General features: G+C 62.4%; 5 protein-coding genes across 10 annotated transcripts; 3 read left to right on the top strand and 2 right to left on the bottom strand.

The window, feature by feature from the left end:
- The first annotated feature begins 864 nt into the window (after positions 1-864).
- GAL3ST1 (galactose-3-O-sulfotransferase 1) lies at positions 865-4,209 on the top strand. The gene is given in 7 exon segments (XM_079322197.1): positions 865-1,222; positions 1,225-1,289; positions 1,291-1,362; positions 1,364-1,390; positions 1,392-1,428; positions 1,431-1,572; positions 2,877-4,209. Coding segments are annotated over 7 exon segments (1,653 nt in total). The 5' UTR covers positions 865-1,062; the 3' UTR covers positions 4,027-4,209.
- Positions 4,210-5,964: 1,755 nt separating this feature from the next.
- Positions 5,965-8,781, top strand: LOC306810427 (uncharacterized protein). 4 transcript variants are annotated; one of them, XM_079322994.1, is made up of 8 exons: positions 5,965-6,020; positions 6,592-6,738; positions 7,186-7,369; positions 7,504-7,618; positions 7,794-7,873; positions 8,138-8,232; positions 8,329-8,409; positions 8,506-8,781. In XM_079322994.1, the coding sequence occupies exons 1-8, from the start codon at positions 5,969-5,971 to the stop codon at positions 8,757-8,759; spliced, it is 1,008 nt and encodes a 335-aa protein (XP_079179120.1). In that variant the 5' UTR covers positions 5,965-5,968; the 3' UTR covers positions 8,760-8,781. The 4 variants fall into 4 exon arrangements, with proteins under 4 accessions (XP_079179120.1, XP_079179119.1, XP_079179121.1 ...); XM_079322993.1 differs by having other exon boundaries at positions 5,966-6,020; positions 7,791-7,873; XM_079322995.1 differs by lacking the exon at positions 8,138-8,232 and having other exon boundaries at positions 5,966-6,020; positions 7,791-7,873.
- A 388-nt stretch (positions 8,782-9,169) lies between these two features.
- On the bottom strand, positions 9,170-11,183 carry MTFP1 (mitochondrial fission process 1). Of its 2 annotated transcripts, none has more exons than XM_079323087.1 (4): positions 11,089-11,183; positions 10,018-10,145; positions 9,722-9,945; positions 9,170-9,362 (listed from the first exon to the last, which is right to left on the bottom strand). In XM_079323087.1, exons 1-4 carry the CDS (start codon positions 11,138-11,140, stop codon positions 9,287-9,289), a joined length of 480 nt encoding a protein of 159 aa, XP_079179213.1. In that variant the 5' UTR covers positions 11,141-11,183; the 3' UTR covers positions 9,170-9,286. The 2 variants fall into 2 exon arrangements, with proteins under 2 accessions (XP_079179213.1, XP_079179214.1); XM_079323088.1 differs by having other exon boundaries at positions 9,317-9,450.
- A 412-nt stretch (positions 11,184-11,595) lies between these two features.
- Positions 11,596-16,514, bottom strand: SEC14L2 (SEC14 like lipid binding 2). The gene is made up of 12 exons (XM_079323090.1): positions 16,364-16,514; positions 14,433-14,508; positions 14,307-14,350; positions 14,109-14,168; positions 13,821-14,009; positions 13,026-13,121; positions 12,824-12,884; positions 12,667-12,750; positions 12,443-12,549; positions 12,229-12,368; positions 11,980-12,149; positions 11,596-11,904 (listed from the first exon to the last, which is right to left on the bottom strand). The coding sequence occupies exons 1-12, from the start codon at positions 16,415-16,417 to the stop codon at positions 11,774-11,776; spliced, it is 1,212 nt and encodes a 403-aa protein (XP_079179216.1). The 5' UTR covers positions 16,418-16,514; the 3' UTR covers positions 11,596-11,773.
- A 2,706-nt stretch (positions 16,515-19,220) lies between these two features.
- On the top strand, positions 19,221-22,940 carry RNF215 (ring finger protein 215). 2 transcript variants are annotated; one of them, XM_079322144.1, is made up of 10 exons: positions 19,221-19,514; positions 20,063-20,194; positions 20,429-20,500; positions 20,572-20,657; positions 21,291-21,345; positions 21,670-21,774; positions 21,852-21,968; positions 22,276-22,413; positions 22,555-22,657; positions 22,748-22,940. In XM_079322144.1, the coding sequence occupies exons 1-10, from the start codon at positions 19,227-19,229 to the stop codon at positions 22,768-22,770; spliced, it is 1,119 nt and encodes a 372-aa protein (XP_079178270.1). In that variant the 5' UTR covers positions 19,221-19,226; the 3' UTR covers positions 22,771-22,940. The 2 variants fall into 2 exon arrangements, with proteins under 2 accessions (XP_079178270.1, XP_079178271.1); XM_079322145.1 differs by lacking the exon at positions 21,670-21,774.
- Positions 22,941-23,079: the final 139 nt, after the last annotated feature.

Genomic DNA, 23,079 nt, shown 5'->3' on the forward strand with positions numbered 1-23,079 from the left:
GCACGAGGCGATCCGAGCCGGGGGGGCCGGAGCTGGGGAGCGGCGGCAGCAGCGGCACCCCGGGCTCGGCGGGAGCCGCGGCGTGGGGGGTGAGCGGGGAACCGGGAACCGGGGGGGCTCTGCTCGGGGCTCGGGGTGCATGTGCCGGGCTGCGACCCACGGCTCAGCTCAATTTCATCCCGCCGCAATATCCGCGGGGGGTCTGCGGCGCTGAGGGGGTGATGCGAGGCGGGGGGCCGGGGGGGTATTTTTGGGGGTGTTGTTCAGTGGGAGTGCCGCCAGCCTTGGCCGAAGGATTCCGGAGGATGTGGAGCTGCGGGAGCAGCGGGAGCTGGGGCAGGCAGGTGATGCTGCTGCTGCCGCTAAATGGGGGTGCAGGGCCGGGGGCGCTCAGTCCCCAGCTCGCGGGGGGGGGGGGGGGGGGGGGGGCTCCTGGGCGCGGAGCTCTGCTGTGGAGGGCTGCGGTCACGGGTGGCGCGTCCCGTGTCCCCTTGTTCCCGTGTCCCCGTGTCCTGCCGCAGGGGACGGCCCTGCTGCAATGCGGTGCCACAGTGAGGGTGCCCGCTGTGTCCCGGGAGGAGGGAGGGGACAGGGATGGGGGACACGAGGGGACCGCTGGGGAGGGGGCAGCGGGAACAGGGGCCCTGTGAGTGCGTCTGTATGTGTCTGTGAGTGTGTGTGTGTCTATTTCTGTGTGTGTCTGTGTCTATGAGTGTGTGTGTGTATCAACACTGATGTTCATATTTTGTGCGTGCACGTTTTGTGTGTGCACGTGTGTGTATATGAACATGCATTGAACGTGGTGCACATACCAGCACATGAGGGGACAGGGGTGTCTGTGTGTGCTCTGTGTGAGTGTGTGTGTTTTGTGTGTTTGGGGGTGCAGTCCTGCCTGCACCTCTCTATCCCCAGTTGTGTGTCCCTGGCCCCCACCCTGGGCCAGCCCAAGCTGCCAGAGGGCCCCCCAAGGCCTGGAGAGGCTGCACTGAGAAGGTATTGCAGCACCCAAACCATCTTGAGCTGCTGCAGCTCCTGCTCCAGCCTGCAGACTTTCCTGGGAAAATGGATCCCAGTGCCCTCCTGCTGGTGCTGGTGGTGTCCCAGTGGAGAATGGCCACTCTGTCCCGCAGTTGCCCACTCTGGTCCTGGGCTGTCCGTGGCCCAGCTTCCCCTTCCCCCAATCCTGGCCCTGCAGCCTCTCCCGCCCTGGGAGTCGCCCGTTTTCCCAGGGCGGGCAAAGGTTGGCTGGGCGGACAGCGCTGCTGGGGCTGAGCCACGGCTCTGTGGTGCCCATGGCTGGGTCACGCCAGGCGCCAGCGAGATGCTTGCCTGGGAATTGCCGTGCCCGTGAAATGTACACGTGCCTCGCGCCTGCTGTGAGCCACACACCCCCTAGTCCCCGTGTCCCTGGCACCAGCATCTCTCTTCTCTGCTGCAGGTGACCAGGATGCTGCGGCATGGGAAGCCCTGGAAGTCCATGTGCAAGGGGCTGGTCCTGGGGACCCTCCTGACCAGCTTCATGTTGCTGCTCTACTCCTACGCCGTGCCCCCGCTGCAAGTCAGCGTCACTGAGTGAGTCTGGGGTCCCCTACGTGTCCCTTCCACAGCTCAGCCTCCCTGCTCCACACCAGGAACCCCCAGCTGGAGGTGGGGACATTGAGATGGCCCTGGGGCTTTCCGGGCCCTGGTGGGCTCACCACAAGATGTCCCCTTCCTGCTGGAGGCTGCACCCTGTCCTACAGGCTGGGGGAAGTTGTCCCCAACTCTCTGTGGGGCTGAGGGCACCCTGGGGCATTCACTGCGGAGAGGAGAGGAGAGGAGAGGAGAGGAGAGGAGAGGAGAGGAGAGGAGAGGAGAGGAGAGGAGAGGAGAGGAGAGGAGAGGAGAGGAGAGGAGAGGAGAGGAGAGGAGAGGAGAGGAGAGGAGAGGAGAGGAGAGGAGAGGAGAGGAGAGGAGAGGAGAGGAGAGGAGAGGAGAGGAGAGGAGAGGAGAGGACTCGGATCGTTTCGCTTGCGGTGCTTAACAGGGCTCAGCTCCCAGCTGTGCCACCTATCATCAAATTAACCTCCAAGCTTGCAAACAAAGTCCACGTGCCTTACAATAACCTAGTGCTGTTGGATGGGATCCTTATCAAGGATCAGTTTGGCAAATTGGTTACAGGTGTCCAAAGTCACTCTTTGTGGGCTTTGCTTGTTGCCCTAGGCAACAATGTCCCATGTGTCAACATGTGCTCCTCCAGGGCCCATGAACTCATCTGTGGGGCCAGGCTCTGGAATTATCTCCCTCTTTGCTGGGGGCTGCATCCTTCATGGATCCAACAAGGTGTTGAGAGGTCCCAGACCTCCACAAATCTCATGAGGTGTTTGTGACTCCTACAGAACATTGAGAGCTCCTAGACCTCTTCCATGAACCCCATGCGGAGTTAATTACTCCTATAAGGGGTTGAGAGGTCCTTGGCCTCCTCCCATGGATCCTGCAAAAGGCTGAGAGCTCTCTGGCCTCCCTCCATGGATCCTACAAGGGGTTGAGAGGTCTTAGACCCCATAAAAATGTTATCAGCTCCTCTCCAGGAAGTTGTGGCCATGGAGAACTCCCCTTAATGCACTTTATGGCACCACCTCCACCAGGACCACCATAGCCATGGCCATGGAGACCCCCTCCTCTATTTCCATTTCCAGCTCCTCTTCCCAGGTCCAGCACCTGTCCCCCAGGTCCAACACCCATTCCCAGGTTCAGCATATATTCCTAAGGTCCAGCTCCTATTCTCAGGTCCAGAACTCATGCCCAGATCCAGCTCCTCCAGCACAGAATATCCCTAAGCCTTCAAAGTGCCAATACCACTCTCACCATGGCGCTCCACCTCTTCTCTCCCCCAGGATCCCCATCCCTGTCTCCTGCTCCTCCCACCTGTCCCCCGTCCAGGCTCCGTCCCCATCCAATGGCACGGGCAGCGCCTCGGGGTGGAGCTGCCGGCCCAAGCTCAACGTCATGTTCATGAAGACCCACAAGACCGCCAGCAGCACCATCCTCAACATCCTCTTCCGCTTTGGGGAGAAGCATCGCCTGAAATTCGCCTTCCCCAACGGCCGCAACGACTTCTACTACCCGTCCTTCTTCGAGCGCAGCCAGGTGCAGCACTACCGGCCCGGGGTGTGCTTCAACATCATCTGCAACCACATGCGCTTCCACTACGAGGAGGTGCGCAAGCTCCTGCCGCCCGACACCACCTTCGTCACCGTGCTGCGGGACCCCGCCTACCTCTTCGAGTCCTCCTTCCACTACTTCGGGCCCGTCATCCCCCTCACATGGAAGATCACGGGGGAGGATAAGCTGGACCAGTTCCTGCGGGACCCCCAGCACTACTACGACCCCAACGGGTTCAACGCTCACTACCTCCAAAACCTGCTGTTCTTTGACTTCGGCTACGACAGCAGCATGGACGCCAACAGCCCGCTGGTGGAGGAGCACATCCAGGAGATTGACCGCCGCTTCCACCTCGTCATGTTGCTCGAGTACTTCGATGAGTCGCTGGTGCTGCTCAAGGACCTGCTGTGTTGGCAGCTGGAGGACGTCCTCTACTTCAAGCTCAACGCCCGCAAGGGCTCCACCGTGTCCCGGCTGACCCCTGAGCTGTACGAGCAGGCCACTGCCTGGAACCTCATCGACGCCAAGCTCTACCGCTACTTCAATGCCACCTTCTGGCGCAAGGTGGAGGCCTACGGGAGGGAGAGGATGGCCAGGGACGTGGCCGAGCTGCAGAGGGAGAATGAGAAGATGACCAGCATCTGCATCGATGGGGGACACGCCGTGGATGCCAGCGCCATCCAGGAGTCCTCCATGCAGCCCTGGCAGCCCTTGGGGGAGAAGACCATCCTAGGGTACAACTTGAAGAAGAAGATCAGCAAGAAGCACCAGAAGCTGTGCCGCAAGATGCTGACGCCCGAAATCCAGTACCTGACTGACCTGGGGGCCAACCTCTGGATCACCAAGCTGTGGAGCTACGTGCGGGACTTCCTCAAGTGGTAGGGGCTGGCAGGTGCCCCACTTCCCTGGGGAAGAACCAGGTGCTTTCGTTTTTGTTACTCACGGTTCTCTTGGTTTGGAACTGGCTGGAGGCTCTGAAGCCCAGGAACTTTTGGGGGGTCCTTCCTGCAGAGCCCCAGCTTGGGTAGAAGAGCGGAGACTCTGTCTCCGTCAGCGGGGTCATGGGCTGGGGGCTCAGGGGTGGTGCTTTCCTGCAGGATCCACTTCTTCCTTCCGCATGGAAAAGCTGGAGGAGGGATTTGTGAAGGATGTGGCTTGTCACAGCGGGTTGCTGAGTGATCCCCAGGTTGCTGGGTGCAGGCAGGGATGTGCTGGGACAGCAGTGGTAGAGGGTCTCCCTTGCCCGGGGTGGGCAGAGATGCCCACAGGGAACCCAACCCTTCACAGGCTCCTCAAATCACCCTGCTGAGCCCTGTTTTTGGGGTGTGAGAATGTCAGAACCTGCTGCACTAGCTCAGCCCATGGGTGGGATGAGTGCAGCTTGTTCTCAGCCCATCCACAGCCATCACTCCATGCCAGGCTGTGACCCAGGGCCATCTGGAGCCATTTGGAGATTGGAAAACCCACCCCAAAAGCCAACAGGTCCCCGAGGCAAAGGACACCCTCTCCCTGCCCCCCATCATCCCAGTTAGAGGGACCCATGGCCCTGGTCCCCACAGGGGACATCCTGAAAGGCCAACAGGGTCTGGTGACAACTGGCACAGGCAGGAGATGGGAGTGGGTGCAGTGGGACTGTCCCAGTGATGCCATCCTGTGCACGGTGGGGATGCTGAGGGCAGGGGCCATCCCCAGTCCCCACCCTGCCTTGGGGACAAACCTCGTGCATCCCAGCTGGGCTGGATGACACTGGTGACACTGAGTCCCACTGAGAGTAGCCCTGGCTGGGCACAGAGGTGGCACCTGTGGCTGAGCCACACCCCCAGCAAAGGGACCCCCTTGTTCCCCCCACCTGTGTTCAACTCCTTCTGTAAAAACCAGAAATAAAAAAAAACTATTTACTTTTGTAATATAATTGTATATTTGGTAGTTTTTGATATAAGGATGGCCCAGCTGGTCTGCAGACATCTCCTTCTTCTCCAATATGGGATGGATGGGGTGAGGATGTTCTTACAGCCACAGCAGGATGCTCAGGCAATCCCTGCTCCTTCTGTGAGCTCCCACCACTGTCCCCACTCAGAGGACTGGGTGAGGTACTGGGACTGTGATGGGAGGACCCAGGGACACAGGCACTTCACCATGTCTGGCTGTGACCAAACTGCTGCTCCCAGGTGGTTTTCCTCTCTAGCAGAGCTGGAAGCAGAGCTATGATGGGACAAGGAGGGGTACTGGGACTCTGGTGGGAGCAGGATCATGGCAAGAGTGGGGTCAAAACTGTGGTGGGCTTAGGAAACATGAGGTGGGACCAAAGCTGAGTGATGGGACCAGGCCATGTGGTGAACTGGGATCAGGGCAAACTGATTGAATCAGGACCATGTGCAGGAGTAAAAGGACATAGAACTGTACTATGCACAGGACCAGGACTAACTGGTGGGAATGGGACCTTGTGGTGGGATCTGCAATTTGCAGGACCAGGACCACAACAGTGACATAGGAGGCCCAACATCACACCTAGGAACAGCACTGGTTGGTGAGTATGGGACTAGAACTAACTGGTGGGTATGGGCTCAGAACCACCTGCAGGAGTGGTCTGAGTGGTGGCACTGGGACTGTGGGATGGAATGGGGACTGCAAGATGGGCACAGGCTCTTGTGGTGGGAATGGGAAGGTGTGAGAGGTGGGACCAGCCCCAGGTGTGGGGCTGCTGATGGCTGCAGAGACCAAGCAAAACCCCCAACCTCATCCGTGCCAGCTGGGACCTCCTAACACCCAGCCCCAAGTCCTTAAAGAGCCCCAGCTGGTGGGGTGGGGATGCTGCTCACTGAGGATGGAGCTGTGCTTGTTGGTGCTGGTGTGTGGGGCTGTGCTGGAGGTGGCAGGTAAGTGAGGCTGGGGGCCACCTTCAGCCCTCCCACTGGTTGTACTGGGGGAGGGGGTGGTGGGTGCCCCTTACTTTGCCCAGTGCTGGTTCCTGATGGCCATCTGAGGGCTGTCCTGAGCTAGAAGAGCCTTCCTAAAATCATTCCAAGCTCTGAGGGTTGGGGCAAGGGGCTGCCAGGGACTCCTCCAAAGCCCCAGCAGGGCTGGTGGGACCTTTGGTGGGTGGGGAATCAGAGGCACTGGTGGGGTCTGTGGCAGCTGACTGGTCATGAGCATCTCCTGGTCTGTCCTCAGCCCTGGGCAGGGTCACAGTGCTGGGAATGCTCCTGATGTAATTCCTTTAGGGCAGGGTCATAGTACTGGGAATGCTCCTGATGTATTCCTCTAGTGTAGGTGAGCTCTGGCTGGGGTGGGGCTGGGGGCAGAGGAGCCCCTGATGTGCTCCTGGGTGCTCTCCCTGCCTTTGTGCTGCTGCCATCTCTCCCCAACAAGTCCTGGGGACACCTGAAGACCTGGATGTCCCTGTTGTGTCTGGGACATGCTAGTGCTGGCTCAGCCCTCCCCTTGCAGGCACCACCATGGCTCCAGTTGCCTCAGAGCCCCCTGGTCACAGGGTGACAGCTCCAGGGATGTCCTCAGGCACGGGGACAGGGAGGGTTCCTGCTCACCCCCACTCTGAGGAGCCCATCATGAACTTCACCTTGAGGCTCCTGGATGGTGAGTGCTCTGGGGGGGTGAGACCATGGGATGGTGCCAGCCCAAATCCTTGGGTTCAATCAGCAGCAGTCAGTGCCTTCTCCTGGCTGGCCCCAGTACTAGGACCACCAGGATCTGTCCCTGCAGGAACTCCCCCCTGTCCTTGTGGGGGGTGTAGGGCTTTGAGATGTTCCCAATCCTGTGCCTGTTACCACAGTGGGGTTTGGGGTCAGCTCTGCCCTGATGGGTGACATGGTCCCTCTCAGCTCCCTGCTGTGTCCAGGAAGGTGCTGGACTCTGGAGAGCAGGGAAGGCAGGCCTGGGGGGCAGAGCCAGGACAGGGGGTGGGCCCTGAAAGGGGGAAGCTGTAATGATGAGGGGCAAGACAGTGGTGGAGGGTGGTCTGGGATGTGTCTGGTGTCCCCATCTCTGGTGGGACAGGTTTGGGGGTGAGCCCACACATCTCAGAGGACTCCAGTGCCACTCCAGAGAAGCTGCCAGTGCTCAGCCCTGGCTCTATGATGCACCTGGAAGCCAGTGTCCACTTCAGCCCCAGCATCTCCATGAGGATCCATGTGGATCAGTGCTACGGGACCACCATGGAGCAGCCAGCACACCCCAGGAGGATCTTCATGGTGGTGAACAGCCGTGGGTCAGTGCTCGTGGGGCAGGAAGTAGGGGCTCCTTCTCCAGCCCCCCTGGGGTCCTGCAACACCTCCTGATGGAAAGGGATGTGCAGAGCCTGGAGACAGCCCTGGAATGTCCTGTGTCACTCTTCTGCCACAGATGCTTGCATGGGGAGAAGCTGGGGAATGTGTCTGTCCAGCACCAGAGAGGGAGGTCTGTCCTCCAGCTCTCCATCCTGGCCCCCATGCTGGAGGGTGAGCCCCAGGAAGAGCAGGTGAGGGGGGGAAGATGCTCCTGTAGTGGGATGCAGGTCCCAGGGAGGGGGGTGGCCTGGATGTCCCAAAACATTGTCCATCCTGAGATGGTGCTCCTGCTGGGGTGGGCTCAGCCCCACAAGGTGGTGTGGAAGGAGAGCAGGGTCCCTGAGGAAGGATGTGGTGTCTCAGCAGGTCTATGTGCACTGTCTGCTGATGGCATGGGGACAGGGACGTGCCACCAGGTCCTGCTTCTACAGCCACACCACAGCCAGGTATGCTGGGCACATGAGCACCCCATGGGTGTGCTGGGGGCAGAACCCACCTCTGGGAAGACCAGACTGTGGTCTGAATTTCCCCTCTTATTTGATGGCAGCTGGTGGCATTGCCACAGACCCCAACTCCCTCATGCTGCAGATGTGTTGGGAAGGTGCTTGGAGACATCTCCTCTGGGGTGGCACCATGTGAGTCTCATAGTAGAGTCTGGGGACCCCTAGAGTCGTGCCCCACCTGTTCCCATCTTGTCTGCTCTCTTCCAGCTGGCACAATGCAGAGGACCCTGTCCAGAGCACCCCATGCCACTGCTGTGACAGTGGTTGTCCCACTCCTGACACCCTCTCTGGAGACATGCCAGGTACCAGGGGTGGGACAGGGTGGCCCCATGTTATTCTGGGGTCTTGAGAGGGCTCCTAGACCTGGGCTGGACTGCACTGGACATATCCTCCCATAGCATTCCCAGGAGAGGGGACACTCCACTGGGAGACAGTTGGACCAGTGCTGGTGCAGAAGGAGAAGGTGCCATGGTACAAAGGTGAGGAGCACCCCAACCCTCTCCCATGTCCCCAAAACCCCCACCTCCTGTGCTGAGCCCCCTCTGACTCCCAGGTGTGTTTTTTGCCATTCCCAGCACTGTGCCAGACAGCAGAGAGGCTCCTGCTGGCTGGGCTGGCCCTGGTCGGCAGTGCTGTGCTGGTGGTGGCCGTGCTGGGGGGGCTGCTGGCCCTGGCCACCCGGCACTCGGGCAGACCCCGGCAGGGACAGCGGCCACCGAGGCAGAGGTGTCCCTTCCAGGCTGAGCTGCAGAGCGTGGTGGGGGCCCTGCTCCTCAGGGAGACGGAGAAACAGGGCCAGATGGGACCAGAGCCTCTTTCTCACCAATAAATGTGGTTTTGCTTTCTCTAAAGCTTCTCCTGGTTGGTAGTGTGTGGGTGCCACCAAGGGATGGAGATGTGCCCATACACTGGCAAGCCACTCCTCCAGGTTCCTCAACATGTGGCTTCCAGGTGTTGTGGCATTGTCCCAGCCTGTGGTGCTGGAGATGTCCTGGCTAGGTGTCCTTAAAGACCATGGACATGGTGGCAGCTCCTTAGGGCCAGTCCCCAGGATGGCACATGAGGCTGTGGAGGTGGAGAGGTTCCAGGGTGGGGACAGCAGGGCTGCTCTGGGCAGGCAGAGACCCCCTCTCCCAGGTGGAGACCCCTGACGGATTGGGACCCACCCAGACCCATGTGTCCCCCAAGAGAGGACATGGCCTGGCCATGGTGACATCTCAGAATCACCCATCAGGGGTCATGGTTGAAATGGTTTATTAGGACCAGGGTGGCCACTCTGGGGGTCACCAGAGTGAGAGGTCACAGTAGGTGGGTCACAGCAGCATGCCTCAGTTTTCCCAATGCGTGGGGTGGTGCTCAGTGGGACGTCGGGGGCTCTCCTGGTGTCCTGTACAGCTTGCGGAGGCTGGAATCCATCAGGAAATCCACAGTCCTGCGGCAGGAGAGGCTGTCAGCGGGGTCCTGGTCACTCTGGGGCAGTGCATGTGACGTGGGATGGGTGGGGCTGCCCTTAATATTCCCTGAGACAGCAGTGCCACCAGAACCAGGCTTAGCACAGCCTCACTGTGCTAATCCCGGCTCAACTCCAGATAATCCCCATCCTGGCAGGGACATGCCCTGGCTGGACCCCAGCAAAGCCCCTTTTAGAGTGGAGACAGCCCGTCACCACCTTCTGCTCCCAGTCCATACTGGGACCGGTCTCCAAGGACACAAACGTGCTCCATCCCCCCGGGCTGTGCGGATGGGGCGGTGCCACCCACTGTCCCCGTGCCCCAGGGGTGTCCCCGTTACCTGTCGATGGGGGTGATGATGAGGGGGATGGCAGCCAGCCCCAGGGCAGTGGTGGTCCAGCGGCGCACGGGCAGGGGCCAGCGGGTGAGAGAGCCCAGCAGGGCCAGCGAGGCAGCGCAGAGCCGGTTGATGGTGAAGCCGGGGATGGCCACCGAGGCCAGGCTCTGCCACACGAAGGTGTCCACCACGGCCACCCCCACGCGTGTGGGGTCCTGCGGGTGGGCCTGGGGGGACACAGGGTTCAGAGGGAGGGCGGGGACAGAGAGGCCGGGGGGTGAGGAGGGGGTGGCACTCACGGTGGCAGCTTTGCGACCCTTGTCGATGGCGTCGGCGGTCACGTAGGCGGTGGCCACGCCGTAGCTGGCCCACACCACCGGCACTGGCACCAGGGGGCGGAAGGACTCGCCCACCTCATTGGCATAACCTGAGGGGATGGTAGGGTCAGAGACCGACTATCCCCATGTCACCTCTCCAGGGTATCCCAGTGTCACAGGATGGATCTTGCACAGGGGGTGTTTGGAGTGCCTGGGTCTCCTTGGACCCTCTGCCACCAGCACAGCTGGGTTGGGGTGACCATTGCCAGTGCTGGTGTCTGTGGCTGCCCAGTGCTAATGACAGTGCCCACTTCTGCTCTCTGTGTCCGTGCCCAGTGCCTGTCACTGCTTCTGGTGCCCAGTGCCCGTGCTTGGTGCTGGTGAATGATGCCACTAGCCAGTGTCAGTGCTGGTGAGGGTGACAGGAGCCCATTGTTGGTGTGCAGCACTGTTGCCCTGTGCGCTGTGCTGTGCTAGTGCCCACTGTGTGCTGCTGGTATCTGGTACCAGAACCCCCTATCAGCGCCTGGTGCAGTGCAGTAGCCAGTGCACTCTGTGGGACCAGTGCGGGGTATCAGTGCTCGGTGCCTGGTGCTGGCACTCAGCACACGACAGTGTCCGGTGTCACGCTCCTAAAGCAGTGCGGGGTGTCAGTGCCTGGTTCCTGGTGCGGTGCCTGATGTCGGTACCCGGTAGCAGTGGCCAGTGCCGTGTTCGGTGCCCAACACCGCAGCCCAGCTCCTGAGATCAGTACCACTGCCCAGGTCACGGTGTCGGTACCCTGTAACAGGGGCCGGTGCCCGGTATCACTGCCCCGTTTCCACAGTACCCCATATCAGTGCCCAGGTCCCGGTGCCGGTATTTGATATTAGTGCCCAATGTCAATGCTCAGGACCCCGTGCCTGTGCCCGGTGTCCCGTGTGACCCATTTCCCGGTGTCAGCGCTCAATGTCAGTGCCCAGTGCCGGTAACCGCTTCTCAGTGTCAGCGCTCAATGTCAGCGCCCGGTTCGCGGTGTCAGGCTCAGTGTCAGTGCCCGGTTCCGGTGCTCACCCAGGTAACGGACCCACGTGTCCCGGTACAGGTCGGGCTCCTCCAGCCCCATGGCGCGCGCCACCGCTCCCGCCGCATGCCCCGCCCCTCTTACGTCACAAGACCACGCCCACTCGAGTTGATTTACATGATCCCACCCCTCGGGGCCGCGCATGGCGGCAGGGGCGGGGCCTGCTCGCGCACGTGACACCGCAGCCTTGCGTCACCGGCGGTCACGGGGGCAGCTGTGGGGCGGGGGGAGAAATTATGGGGCTGGGGGCAGTTACGGTCCGGAGGAACAGTTAGAAGGCTGGGAGGACAACTGTGAGACTGGGGGGGGCAGTTATGTGGCTGGGGGCAGCTGGGGTGGTTATGGCACTAGGGGGCAGTTGTGGGGGCAGCAGGGGCAGTTCTGGGATAATTGTGGGGCTGGGGGAGCAGTTATGAGTCTGAGGGGGCAGTTTGGGGGCTGGGGGGGCAACAGGAACAGTTCTGGGTGCGGGGAGCCACAAAGCGGAGCAGACCCTGCTCAGTCCATCCCTTTACTCCCCAGCCCAGGCAGCAGCAGCGGTGGGTGCGGGACCCACATAAGGCACAGAGTTTGGGGGCGCCGCTCGGTCCCTGCCTCAGTCCGGCAGCCCCGGGGCTCAACCCCGGCTCCATCTTCCTGCGGGGTGTCCTGGGGGCGCGGTGCAGCCCGGGGGGCTCAGGGGCTGTGGTTGGGGGACTCCCCCTGGATCTGCTGGGCTGAGGCGGTGTCAGGCAGCAGCACCTCCACGCTGTAGCTCACCTTCTTGGAGTGGAGGAAGCTGTAGGTGTTGTCGAAGCGCAGGACATCTGCCGGGGACAGGGGTGTTAAGGACACGGTGGGTTAGGGACACGGGGGATGCCCGGGGAGGGCTGGGCACTCACAAATGCCGGGCGTGGAGCAGGTGAGAGAGCCGTCCTCGGGCACCATGTGTGCGTTGTACCGCTGGTTGGGCAGCACCTCGGTCATGTCGCCCGCCCGCTGCCGCTCCCCGACCTTGGTTTTCAGGTACACCCCGAAGCCGATGTCGGCGCCCTCGGAGCGGAACTGCCACCTGTGGGGCACAGGGGCTGGTGCTGTAGCAGGTGGGGACACTGCTGCTGTCCCCCACGTGGCACGGAGCCACCGCTCACCTGAGCACGCAGCCGGGGAAGAGGATCTCATATTCGACCTGGTGGGATGAGCCCCGGTTCACCACCACCGAGTGCTCATACTTCTGCGCCAGCTGGTCCCGCACGTAGTAATGCTGGGGCACGTCCCCCCCGTAATTTATCTGGAAGGGATGGAGGATGTGGGGTGGGGGAACTGCCCAGCAGCCCTGAAGAACCCAGTGGGGGCTCCTCCTACCTTGCTGGAGCACTTGGGGTCCCCATCAGGGTCTGTCAGCGTCCCCCCGTACTCCACCGGGATCTGCGAGGGGTCAATGTACTTCTGCAGGACCTCCTTCCAGTTGGCTGGGGGGGGAGAACAGGTTTGGGGGGGCTGTGAGTTGGAATATCCCCCTGGGTGGGGTGACAGCAGAGGGGGCGTGTCACCCCATTTGGGACACCCCGGAGAGGGTTGGAACTCACATCCCAGCACCACGACCTTCTTGCGTGTGTCCTCGCTCAGGAAGTGCTTGACCAGGTTGTAGGCCACTGGGAAGAGCTTGGGGGCTGGGGGCAAAGGGGGCATTAGGGGGGTGTCAGCACATGGGTAAGGGGAGCAGGGCCCTGGGGCTGAACTCACCCTTGACAATAAAGAGGCGCTTGAGGGACTCGGGGTAATTCTCCTCAAACATGGACAGGATCTGCAGGATGGGGGGAGTTCAGGTCACCCATGCCATGACCCCACCCAGAACACTGCAGGGCACTACAGGGACCTGCTCTTGCATCATCCCAGGGATCAGCCCTGTGGTCCAGCAGGAAGAGGGGCGGGTAGGAGGCCTCACCTCCCCATACGTGTCCACAGCTGGCTTCCAGAGGTGCTTCAGGCCCAGGCCCTCACAGTCATACACCATCATCACCATCTCAATCTTCTTGCCCAGCTGGGATGGGAGGATGGGGGAATCAGACAGGACCCACAGGGAGGTCCAGGGATGGGGTGGCCCCAGGAGGCTGGTCACCCCAGCCAGAGCCTCCTCTTAGTGTTGATGTGGGGAGAAGGGGCATCACAGGAGCTGGGACAGGGATACAGGGACATCGGGAATATGGAGTGGTGGAGATGGGCAGGATGCAGAGTTATGGGGTGAGAGGATGAACCAGAGATGGACATCGGGGGTTGGCAGGGCCATGGATCTTGGTGGGGTGGACAGGACATGGATTTGTGGGGCTGACAGAGATGAACTGGGCATGGACCTGTAGGGCTGGTGAGTGAGGACATTGGCTGGGAGAGATGGACCAGAGATGGACATATGGGGCTGGGGAAGACATTGGGTGGTGGGGATGGACAGGACATGGGCTGGCAAGGACAGGCTGAGGGGGGTGGACCTGTAAATATACAGGGCTGTCAAGGGCATTGTCTGGTAGGGATGGACCAGAGATGGACATACGGGGCTGGGGAGGACTTGGAGTTGTGGGAATGGACATGGGCTTATGGGGCTAGCAGGGACATGGACAGGACAGGGACACATAGGGCAGGGGAAGATGATGACTGGTAGGGGCAGATCAGCTGTGGACACGTGGAGCTGGCAGGGACACGGTCCCACAGGCCTGTTGGGGCCAGCAGAGTGCAGGCAGGTTCCCACCTTCTCAGTCTGCTGCTCACACTCGTGCCGGAGCAGTTCACAGTCCCGGAACTTGTTCTTGATCAGGTCCTGCTTGGAGGCAGAGAACAGCAGCCCCTTGGCGTCCATGGGCCCGATGATCTCGTACCACACGGGGCTGCCCTCCCGGTCGTAGCCGCACATGCCGCCGGACATGTACTTCCGAATCACCTGCGGGGGCACGGGGGGTCAGCCACCTCACACACGGCCCAGGGGACTCAGGGGGACAGTCCCCTCCAGGGCCACCCCTGGGAGGCCAGGGACACTCACCTCAGGTGGCTCCCAGGCGATAATGTTGTCGGCATCCATGTGCTTGCGGACCTCGATGTGCTGTAGAGTGGCAGAGCAGGCCAGGGTGAGATTTAGGACAAGGTGAACCCCATGGGTGGGTCCCCCAGGGCAGGGGGTCCCATGCCAGGTATGTCCCAGCACAGCAGGGTCCCCCCAAAAGCAGGATGCCCCTCTCACCTTGCGGACCATGGCCTCTGCCTTGGGCAGGTCGAAGGAGCGTGCTGCAAGAAAGCAGAGAGCTCAGCCCCCTGCCAGCCCCACGGGGGCTCCCACCCCGCCAGGGCTGCCCCCACTTGGGGTTACCTCGGAGCCATTTCAGGAGGAAATAGTCGTCCTGGGAGGGTAGGGAGGGCAGCACGTCCTGCAGCTTCTCCCGGAACTGCAGGGACAAACAAGAGGGACAGTTGGTGAAGGGATCCCTGATCCTCCCCAAAAATCTCAAGGCTGGAGGGTCGTCCCTTTCTTGTCCCCCTAAAAACATGCCAACCAGGACTGGGACATTCCCAGGGGAGAAGGGTCATCCTGTGTCCCCTCCCTGTCCCACGTGCAGCCAGGACCAGCAGTCACCTGTCAGGGGAATGTCCCCAGGGCAGCTGCCATGCTCTGGGTGTCCCCAAGTCTTTGCATAAGATGTGAGTGTGTGTCACCACCCCACTCCTCCCAGGGTGTCCCACGGGGACAGGGTGAACCAGTCCCCTCCAGGGGGGTCCTTTGGGATGGATTAATGCGGTCACTGTGTGTACCCCTGCTCCAGTAGGTCACAGCTCCCCTGGCACAGGCAGGAGGGTGTTGGGGTGCAAACTGGGGGGGATGGGAAAGTTGGGGCCCCTCAGAGGGGGTCCTGCAGGTACCAGGCAGACCAGGTCTCACCCTTCCCATCCTTGGGATGAAGCCAGACACCAGCAGATCACCACATCCCCCAGTTTCAGTGACACTCCAGTGGGTCCCAGCCCCCCAGCACAGACAGGAAGGTGTTGGGGTGCAGGACTGAGGTTAGGGGGACCCAGGGTCCCCTCTCCATGTGGCCCTGCTCACCCCAACCAGGCTACGGTTCAAATATCCGTACCAGCCGAGGCCCTCCCCTTAATGAGCCTGATTAGCTTATCTCCCGCTGAATTTAGGGGTAATTAAACCCGGGATTAGCTCCTTCACCCTGGGACAAAGCCGGTGGTGGTGGACAAACGGGTTCGGCCACTCGCCTCCCTCGCCCGCCCAGGGCACGGCTGGCACCGGGCACGGTTTGGGCTCGGTGCCCCACGCCTGCCCCTGCCCCCCGTGCTAGCACCCGGCGGGGTCATCGCCCGCCCGTGGAATTTGGCTGGGTCTGAAAGGCAGCGATAAGATAAATGCACGAGGGTGCCCTTGTGGCTGGGGTGCGCTGAACCCCGATAACGGCTGGCACCCGGAGGGCCAGCGGGGGTGGCCGTGGTGGGTGACAATCACGGGTTCTGCGTGTCCCCGAGCCCGCAATCCCGGCGCTGAGGGGAGGAAGTTTGCCAGTCCCTTGGGAAGGGCGGAAGAAGATTATGGGGCTCGGCGGTGTCAGTCTGCTGGGACATCGGGGATGGTCCTTCCCTGCTTGGTGGGCAGCACCTCGGGGGCTCAGCCCGGGGGCTTGGGGTCCAGGGTGGGATGGAGGTGGCACAAGACCGCCGTCCCAAGGGCCCTGCAGTGAGGCAGGAGGTTCCCGAGTCCCGGGGAGGATGGGAGAGGGATGGGGGCCCACCAGCGGGATGGTACAGCCAGTGGGACCCCCAACACCCACCCTGTGGGCAGCACCACAGTGGGGCTCGGCCCGTGTGTTTGGGGTCCGGGATGACGGATGGAGGCATCCTGGGGCCGGATTTAGGGGGCAGGGTGGAGGCTGAAAGCGATGGGACGTCCCCGGGGCCAGGAATCGGGGTGAAGGCGGTATGTTTGGGATGCGGAGCCCTCCGGAGCGGGGGTGATGCCGGTGGGTTCGGAGCCAGGGATGGGGGGGCTGGAGGAAGCGGCGGGAGCCCCGGGAGCGGGGGAGATGCCGGTGTGTTTGGGGTGCGGAGGGGGGCTGCAGAATCCCCCGGGGCCGGAAGCAGAAGTGCTGCCGGTGGGTTTGGGGTGCGGGGTGGGGACGATGCCGGTGGGTTTGGGGTGCGGGGTGGGGGTGATGCCGGTGCCGCGGCGGACGCGGACGCACATCGGGAAGGACAGCCCGGCCCCGGTCCCCCCGCAGCGCCCCGGTCCCCGCGGCTCACCTGGGCCAGCACCTCCGCCTGGCGCGGGCTCAGGTCCCCGACGCGGCCGCTCATGGTGCGCTGCGGGCGGCTCTGCACGGCCCCGGCGGCCGGGATGGCTTCGAGCACCTCCCCGGGACCGGCACCGCCCCCGGCCCCGCCCGGCCCGGCCCCCCGCCCACCCCCGCGGCCTTGGACCCTGCCCGACCCCTGTCCGCCCGGTCAGCGGCCGCCGCCGCCCCGGCCGCGGGCATGGAGGGTGCGGGGGCATGGGGGCTATGGGGGGGCGTGGGGGGTATGAGAGACTTGGGGTCTACAGGGGACATGTGGGATAGGGGTGCATGGGGAATATGGGGAACAGGGGCTATGGGGACACAGGGGGCGTTGGGGGGCATGGGGAACATAGGGATTTGGGGGGGCAAGGGAGAGATGAGCATAGGGGGCTCTGGGGGTTATGTAGTGTACAGGAGGGTGGGGAGCCCTATGAGTGTTTGGGAGGCACAGTGGGGTAGGGGGTGTGGGAGGACACTGGGGTATGAAGGGAGATGTTGCCGTGGGGTGGGAGATGGTGATATGGGGCAGGTGTCAGGGGGAGGGGACAGTGATGAGGACAGTGACAGGGATGGGAGGTGGTGACAGAGATCGAAAGTGGGGCAGGGACAGGGTGAGAGTGGAGGGGGCAGGGACTGGGGCAGGATTCCAGATAGAAGAGACAGGGACAGGGATGGGAGATGGTGACAGGGACAGATTGAGAGCTCAGGTGCAGTGGTTGGAAGATGGGGATCAGGAGCAGGGGGCCCATGGGGCTGTGCGTGTCCAATGTAACCATGGATGTCCTACAGAGCCCATGTCCCCAGTGGACACAGGGTTGTCCCAGAGAGCTCCACGCGTGCTATAGAACCATATTTGTCCCATGAAGCTATGGATGTCCCTTGGTTTCCTGTGAAGCTATATATGTCCATGGATAACCCGTGGAAACATCCCCTGAAACCATACATATACCTGGGGGCTGTGGATGTCCCACAGAGCCATCTGTGTCCCATCTGTGCATGTCCCAAGGAGCCATTTATGTGCCATGGAGTCGTGTGTGTCCCTTGGAATTGGGACCCATAGATGTCTCATGGAGCCATCCATGTTCTGTGGACCCAGAAGTGTCCCCTGGAGCTGCAGATATCCAGGAAGCCATCCATATCCCATGTACCTATGGATGTTCTATGGAGCCATTCACACCCCTTATGTGTCCCCCCTCTAAATCCACACAATCCTGCATGTGTCCTTGCCATTCCAGGCTGGTTCCTGAGCCAGCCATGCTCCTGGCTGTTGTTTATGGCACATCCAGACCCGTTGCAATCGGGATGTTTCACCATGTGGTTAAACCGGCTCTGGCTGCAGCCGTGGGAGGAGGGACCATGCCCACCCTGTGATTACACCCCCACACTTACAACATGGATGGGGACATGAGGGACACAGGGACACACCCAGACCCATCCCACAGCACCCTGCAGCCATGGGGACTGGGTCCTACAGCCACAGGTCCCGTCCCCAGCATGGCCCCTGCCAAAAGCAGGTCAGCCTGGGCCCATGCTGCAGCTAATCCAGCCAGCAAATCCCCTGGAGGCACATGTGCCAGCCACACGTGGCCGGAGTGGGGCCAGGATGGGGCACTGGAGGCTGCCTGGCACCCACCAGGCTGGGGGTGTTGAGGGGTGTCCAGTGCAGGGGGCAGTTGGGTTTTGTGGTACTCAGGTGTTGGTGTGTGTCCGTGTTACCTTGGGGTGGGGGGGGTGCCCACGTCCCTGCCTGTGCTGTGGCTCTGGGTGCCCATGTCCCTGTGTCCCCATGTGTCCCTGTATCCACATGTGGGGATATGGTGGACACGGTATCTGTGTCCCCATGCCTGCTCCTGTCCCTGACACTCTTCTGGTCACAGTTGGTTTCGTGGTCGCTACATCCATCCCTGTCCCTGTCCTGCTGCTGCTGGCAGTACCCGTTGTGGTCCCAGCCCTTGTCCCTGTCTTGCTCCTGCTCCCAGTGCCTGCTTCCATTTCTCTCCTGATTCCCATCATCCTCCTGGTCCTGGCTTTTGTCCCTGTGTTGGTCCTACTCCCTGTTGTTTTTCCAGTGCCTCTCCGTGTTCCTGTCTTCCACCTGGTTCCTGCTTCTGTTCCCACCCTGGTCTCATTCTTGTCCTTTTCCCTGCCCCATCCTGTCCCAGTGATGGTTTCCATCCCAGTCTCAGCCCTTGTCCCTGTCTCAATCTCTATCCTGGTCCCCATTTGCTGTCCCTGTCCCTCTCCTGGTCCCCATCCTCGTCCCTGTCCCCATCACTTTATTTTGAATCTCTGGCTGTGCTCCAGTGTCCAGCTTGATCATGATCCTTGTCCCTGTCTCAGTCTTGGTCCCCGCTCCCTGTTGCTGTACCTCTCCTGCTCTCTGTCCTCATCGTGGTCTGCATCCCCATCCCCCTCCCCCGCGCCCCTATCCCTGTCCTTTTATTTATCCTGGTCCCCATCCCGATCCTACTCCCTATCTTTATCCCGACCCTTGTCCCGATCCCTGTCCCAGTCCCCATCCCGGTACCTGTTCCTGTCTTTATCCCGACCCTTGTCCCTGTCCCTGTCCCGGTCCCCATCCCGACCCTTGTCCCCGTCCCCATCCCGATACCTGTTCCTGTCTTTATCCCGACCCTTGTCCCTGTCCCGGTCCCCATCCCGATACCTGTTCCTGTCTTTATCCAGACCCTTGTCCCTGTCCCGATCCCCATCCCGACCCTTGTCCCGATCCCGGTCCCGGTCCGGGCTCTCGGGCGCCCCCTGCGGGCGGTGAGAGCGCGGCGGGTCCTCCCATCCGGCAGGGGGCGCTGCGGGCCGCGGGGCGCGCAGCCATGGCGGCGGTGCGGGCGGCGCTGCTCGCCCCGCTGCTGGCGCTCGGCCGGGCCGGCTCGGGGCCCGCGACCCCTGCGCGGGTCGAGGTGGCCGTGTCGGGGCCCGGGGCGGCGGGGCCGGACGGGGATGGGGCCGGCAGCGGGGCTGGCTGCGCGGGCGCGGTGCCCGGCGGCTCGTACACTCTGCGCGGGGCCGTGCTGGGAGCGGGGGGCGGCCGGGCCGGGCCGGGCCGGGGGGGCCCGCGGGGGGAGCGGGAGCAGACGGAGATCCAAGGGCGCCTGGTGCTGGTGAGCGCGGGGAAACCGGGAGTGGGGCTGGGGGTGCTGTTGGCACTGGCGGGGGATTGGGAGGGGAGAAGTGGGAACTGGAAGGCACTGGGAGATACTGGGGGGGCGGGGGGCAGTAAGGGAGGGAGGGGAACAGTGGGGACGGGGGGGCAGTGGGAGACATTGGGGTGTGGGAGGGAGGGGGGGTCGGTGGGCACTGTGGGCCAGGGGCTGTGGGGTGAGTCCTTGGGCATTGGGAAAGGGATGAGGAGGGGAGCAGTGGGAACTGAAGGGCACTGGGAGGCACCGGGGGATTGGTGGGGAGGCCAGAGACAGCAGGGGACTGAGCAGGGCAGGCAGCCCACTGCTGGTGTGGCCAGCAGCAGAGAGGAGATGCAGCCAGGGGCACAGAGGCAGTGGGGCCGGGCTGTGTGCCCTGTGTTACCCCAGCTACTGTCCCTCCCCTCACAGTGCCCAGCTCCCCGGCACCCCTGGGGGCATGGGGGTGCTTTGGGGGTGCCCTGAACCTTGGGGTCCATCCCAGCTCCCTCTCCTTGCCATGTCCCCAGGTGGGTGACGTGGAGCCGGACCTGAGTGCTGCTGACAGCTGGATTGGGGTGGTGCCCGTGGGCGCCGAGGAGCCGGCCGAGGGCCCCCGGGGTGCCAAGGAGGAGTCCTTCACCACCGCTGTTGTCACCAAGGTGAACCTCTGTCTGACCCTGTCCCCTGCCTGGCCTGAGGGCCACTGTGGTGTTCGCAGGTCACAAACCTGCAGGGGTGTCACCTGCAGGGGTCTCCTGGCCAGATCTGGGTGGTAGCCAGGGGGTTCTGACAGCTTCTGACCCCTCTTGGGTTCCTTTGCTGAGTGCCTCCTGCAGCAGGACAGGAGTTTGTTGGGAACAAGTCCCCTGATGGTGTCCCCACTGCCCCTGCAGATGAAGCGAGCCCTGGTGCTGGGGGCCTCTGCCCTTCTGATCCTGGCGCTGAACCAGAACGCCATCCGTGAGGTAGGACAGTGCTGGCGGCGGGGCCGGGGGGGATTGTGCCCCACTGATGGCTCCTTTCCCTCCCGGTGCAGCTGGATGTGTCCCAGCTGCTTGCCAAGCCTGTCATCGTCATCCAGTCCTCAGACAATGTCACCAGGCTGCTGGGAGCACTGCTGCGGTACGGGCTGGGCTGTGGGAGGGGCTGGACCCTGCCTTGTCCCTACCTTGTCCTTGCCTTGTCCCCCAGCAGGCTGTGACACCCGGGGACCACCCTGGGGGTCTCTCACACAGCCCATCATGGTTGTTGGGGTGGTCTTGCATCATGCCAAGGCCAGCTGGGGCTGGGATACATTTCCAGGGGAGATCTGGGTCAGATCCAGCCCTCCCCTAGGGCTGGAGCCCTACCATGGGTCCCCATGTGGGGGCAGGTGGCCTCAGCCAAGAGCTTTAGGACTCTCTAGAAATTATCTAGACAGTTGGTTCTCATCATGGCACTGGCATCCCCACAACCTCTGAGAATGCTTGTTCTCACCACCAGCAGCAGTGGGACCCTGTCGATCCTCCTGACATGTGGGCCATTGGGATTGCCACCATGGTGTAACACATGGGGAAACTGAAGCATGAGGTCGGGAGGAGGAGCCCTGTGCAGGGTCTCTGAGGGCTGGGCACAGCTGGGAAGGAAGTGTCTTGCTGTCACCTCCCCTGTGTGTTCCTCTGGTCCCCTTTGGTCACTGCCCATCCCTGTAAGGAGGGGAGCTGTGCGTGGATCCTGCTGTGTCCTTGGAATTGACACTTTTCTCTTTGCTCACAGTGGTCTCCGGGCTACAGCAAAGGTCACATACCAAGCCGTGCTGCTGGAGAACCTGGTATATTTGTCTGTCCTCCTCTTTCTCATTCTGCCAGTGGGAGAGCAGGGCATGACTGTGCCCAGCCAAACTTCCCTGATGCATGAGAATGGAAGGGAAGGGAAGGGAAGGGAAGGGAAGGGAAGGGAAGGGAAGGGAAGGGAAGGGAAGGGAAGGGAAGGGAAGGGAAGGGAAGGGAAGGGAAGGGAAGGGAAGGGAAGGGAAGGGAAAGGAAGGGAAGGGAACCCATGGGAACAGGGCAGCTGGCAGCAGCAGTCCCTCCTCCTGGGACACGTGTGCTCGTATTGCCTGCGGCCATCAGCAATGCCGTGTCCTGCCTTGCAGGGAGTGACCCTCACACTGTGGTCCACCTGCGGCCTGTCCCGAGGGGGCCTCTATGGGGAGTGGCAGGGGGTCATCTGCCCTGGGGAGAGCAGCTCGCAGGTCCAGGTACGGTGCGGGGGTTTGGGTGGGGCCGGGAGCAGGGCTGGCAGCGGGGCCGGGTCCCCAGTGCACTGTCCCCACAGAAGTACCTGCAGCAGCTGTGGAACACCATCCTGCTGATTGCCCTGCTGCTCTGCACCGGCGTCATGGTGCAGGCCCAGCGCCAGTCGCGGCAGGACCTGCCGGAGCGGGATGCTGAGGTGGGAACGTAGGAGTATCTGCACTGTGTGCTATGCTGGGGGCTGTGGGTGGGCTCTGACCCGAGGTGGGAATATCTGCACTGTGTGCCATGCTGGGGGCTGTGGGTGGGCTCTGACCCGAGGTGGGAATGTCTGCACTGTGTGCCATGCTGGGGGCTGTGGGTGGGCTCTGACCCGAGGTGGGAATATCTGCACTGTGTGCCATGCAGGGGGCTGTGGGTGGGCTCTGACCCGAGGTGGGAATATCTGCACTGTGTGCTGTGCTGGGGGCTGTGGGTGGGCTCTGACCCTCGGCTCTGCCCCGCAGCTGGACCTGAAGCAGCACATCAGGCGGCGGCTGCTGGCACTGAAGACCCGGCGGTTCCATCCTGGGAAGCCGCCCCGGACCCAGGCCTGTGAGATCGACAGCTGTGCTGTCTGCCTGGACCAGTTCCACAAGAGCCAGGTGGGACTGGGCGGACTGGAGCCCCCCCTAGGCCAAGCCTCCAGTTGCTGGCCAGGGCCAGGGTGTCCCTGCCAGGGTCTGGGCTGTGTCCCTGCTGGCACCCAGCTGTGCTCACGTGTGCCCTCACTTCCCTGCTGGCAGTGGCTGCGGGTGCTGCCCTGCTCCCATGAGTTCCACCGGGACTGTGTGGATCCCTGGCTCCTGCTGCAGCAGACCTGCCCTCTCTGCAAACGCAACATCCTGGGTGAGAACCGCCCTGACACCCAGCCGAGCCCCGCTGACCCTGGGGCACTGGCTGGGGAGGAGTGCCAAGGCTCTCTGTCCTCCCCTGCAGGGAACTGCTGCACAGACAGCTAGCTGGCCCGAGGACACACTGCAGGCACAGACCCACGGCTGCTCCAGGGACAGGGAGGGGGGCAGGGGCTGCCCAGCAAGCAGTGCTTGCTGTTGGAGCAGAGTTGGTGTGGCTGTGCCCTCACAGTGCCCAGACTTTGGAGAGGGAAGGACTCGGGGCTCTCCTGCCGGGTGTGAGTAGAGGGGTGGGGGGTCCAGATGGGCAGTGTTGGGGAGGGAAGATTTGGGGCACTCATGGGTGTAATGGGATGGGGGGGCTGGGGCAGGGAGAGCCCTGGTCCTGCTGCGCTCTTGCCCTGCTCACAGCAATTT

Source organism: Erithacus rubecula, assembly GCF_903797595.1.
Source record: "Erithacus rubecula genome assembly, chromosome: 19".
NCBI classification, from domain to species: Eukaryota; Metazoa; Chordata; class Aves; order Passeriformes; family Muscicapidae; genus Erithacus; species Erithacus rubecula.